General features: G+C 35.0%; 1 protein-coding gene across 1 annotated transcript; it reads left to right on the top strand.

Annotated features, from left to right (window-relative positions):
• Window positions 1-446: 446 nt before the first annotated feature.
• Window positions 447-1,172, top strand: LOC117118033 (the record flags this gene model as incomplete). Its single annotated transcript, XM_033262519.1, has 2 exons — window positions 447-626; window positions 1,004-1,172. Coding segments are annotated over exons 1-2 (316 nt in total), but the record flags the coding sequence as incomplete, so codon positions are not given.
• Between the last annotated feature and the right edge of the window lie 58 nt (window positions 1,173-1,230).

Raw genomic sequence — 1,230 nt, 5'->3', positions numbered from 1 at the left:
AAGTGCCACTAAATTTTTAAGTTTCTATAAAGCCAAGTTCAAATAAGCACCCCTAAAATCAATAAGAATTTTGAAAGCTCCGGGCACTTACTAGAGTACTGTAGCTGAAGGTAGGTAAATGTCGAAATCCAACTAGGGTTTTTTGCAGCGTTGTTGAGTTACCTTGTTCATTGTCACAGGTATCTTAAGGTAACATTAACTTGCAGTGAAGTTGAATTAGCTTTACTTTGTTTAAATTTTTTTGTTTTTTTGTCTTATGCTTTAGAGTTCTTGGCAATCAGCGATTAAATATAGATTTAAGAACCTAAGAAAAACACGACAAGTTTCCTCTGGAAATGGGACTGCAGTATAGTAAAGCCTGAGATGAAAAAAAGAAAGTGTGAGGCGGTCGAGACAGAAAATGGGGAGACAGACGGACGCTGTCTCTTATACACATAGACGAAACATGCAAGGAGCATGTACAACAGTTGAAGAGGGAGATGTCGAAGTTAAGCCACCGCAACTATGGGTTGATAGGCAATTTAATGGAGGCCAAGTATATGTACCGACGTAAACGAATTCTTGAAAATCCAGTGTCAATAAACAACGTCGTGCAGGAATATCCTGCTCTTCAGTTAATGTCAGAGGTATGTAATTACTACAGTAGTTCTTTATGTAGATATTGGATTGTTTGGCCTTCTCAGTCCTCTCCAGAATTGTGTTTTTCTTTTGCAGCACAATTGTAAAATAAATTCATTTTATATTTTTGTTGTTTTATGGTGGTCAGTAATATACCAGGTAATGTGGATTTGCTATATACAGTCTGCACCAGGTTGTTTTGATTTGTGACATTTTTTTTTATGGTAGACCAGTTAAATGTATAACCAAATGTCCTAGCATATGCTTGTAAACACTATTTGCATGTAAACCTATTAGAATAAATTTGGATAATTTTTTGTTATGTAGACAAGTTGTTGATGTCAAAATAAACCCATCAATTTTTTTTCTCATTTCCCCTTTTCAGATCAAAGCTGAATTTGCAAGAATATTAGGAAAGGAGAAAATAGTTAGGAATATGACAGCTGCCTTTAACACCATGGAGTCAAATGTATTTCGTCTTGCCATGGCTAAGGGGGCTCTGAAAGACAGCAACATTAAGAACCACGTTGAGGAATTTCCCAGCAGAAAATCAGGTAGTTCATTTTTAATTAATTTAATTCATTACTCGTTATTTAATTTTTTTTTAAATCT

The sequence above is a fragment of the Anneissia japonica genome, unplaced genomic scaffold, assembly GCF_011630105.1.
Source record: "Anneissia japonica isolate Jap-2015-1 unplaced genomic scaffold, ASM1163010v1 scaffold1916_len1252_cov131, whole genome shotgun sequence".
NCBI lineage: Eukaryota > Metazoa > Echinodermata > Crinoidea > Comatulida > Comatulidae > Anneissia > Anneissia japonica.
The sequence above is the reverse complement of the archived record's forward strand: the minus strand, read 5'-3'. Positions and strand labels throughout refer to the sequence as shown.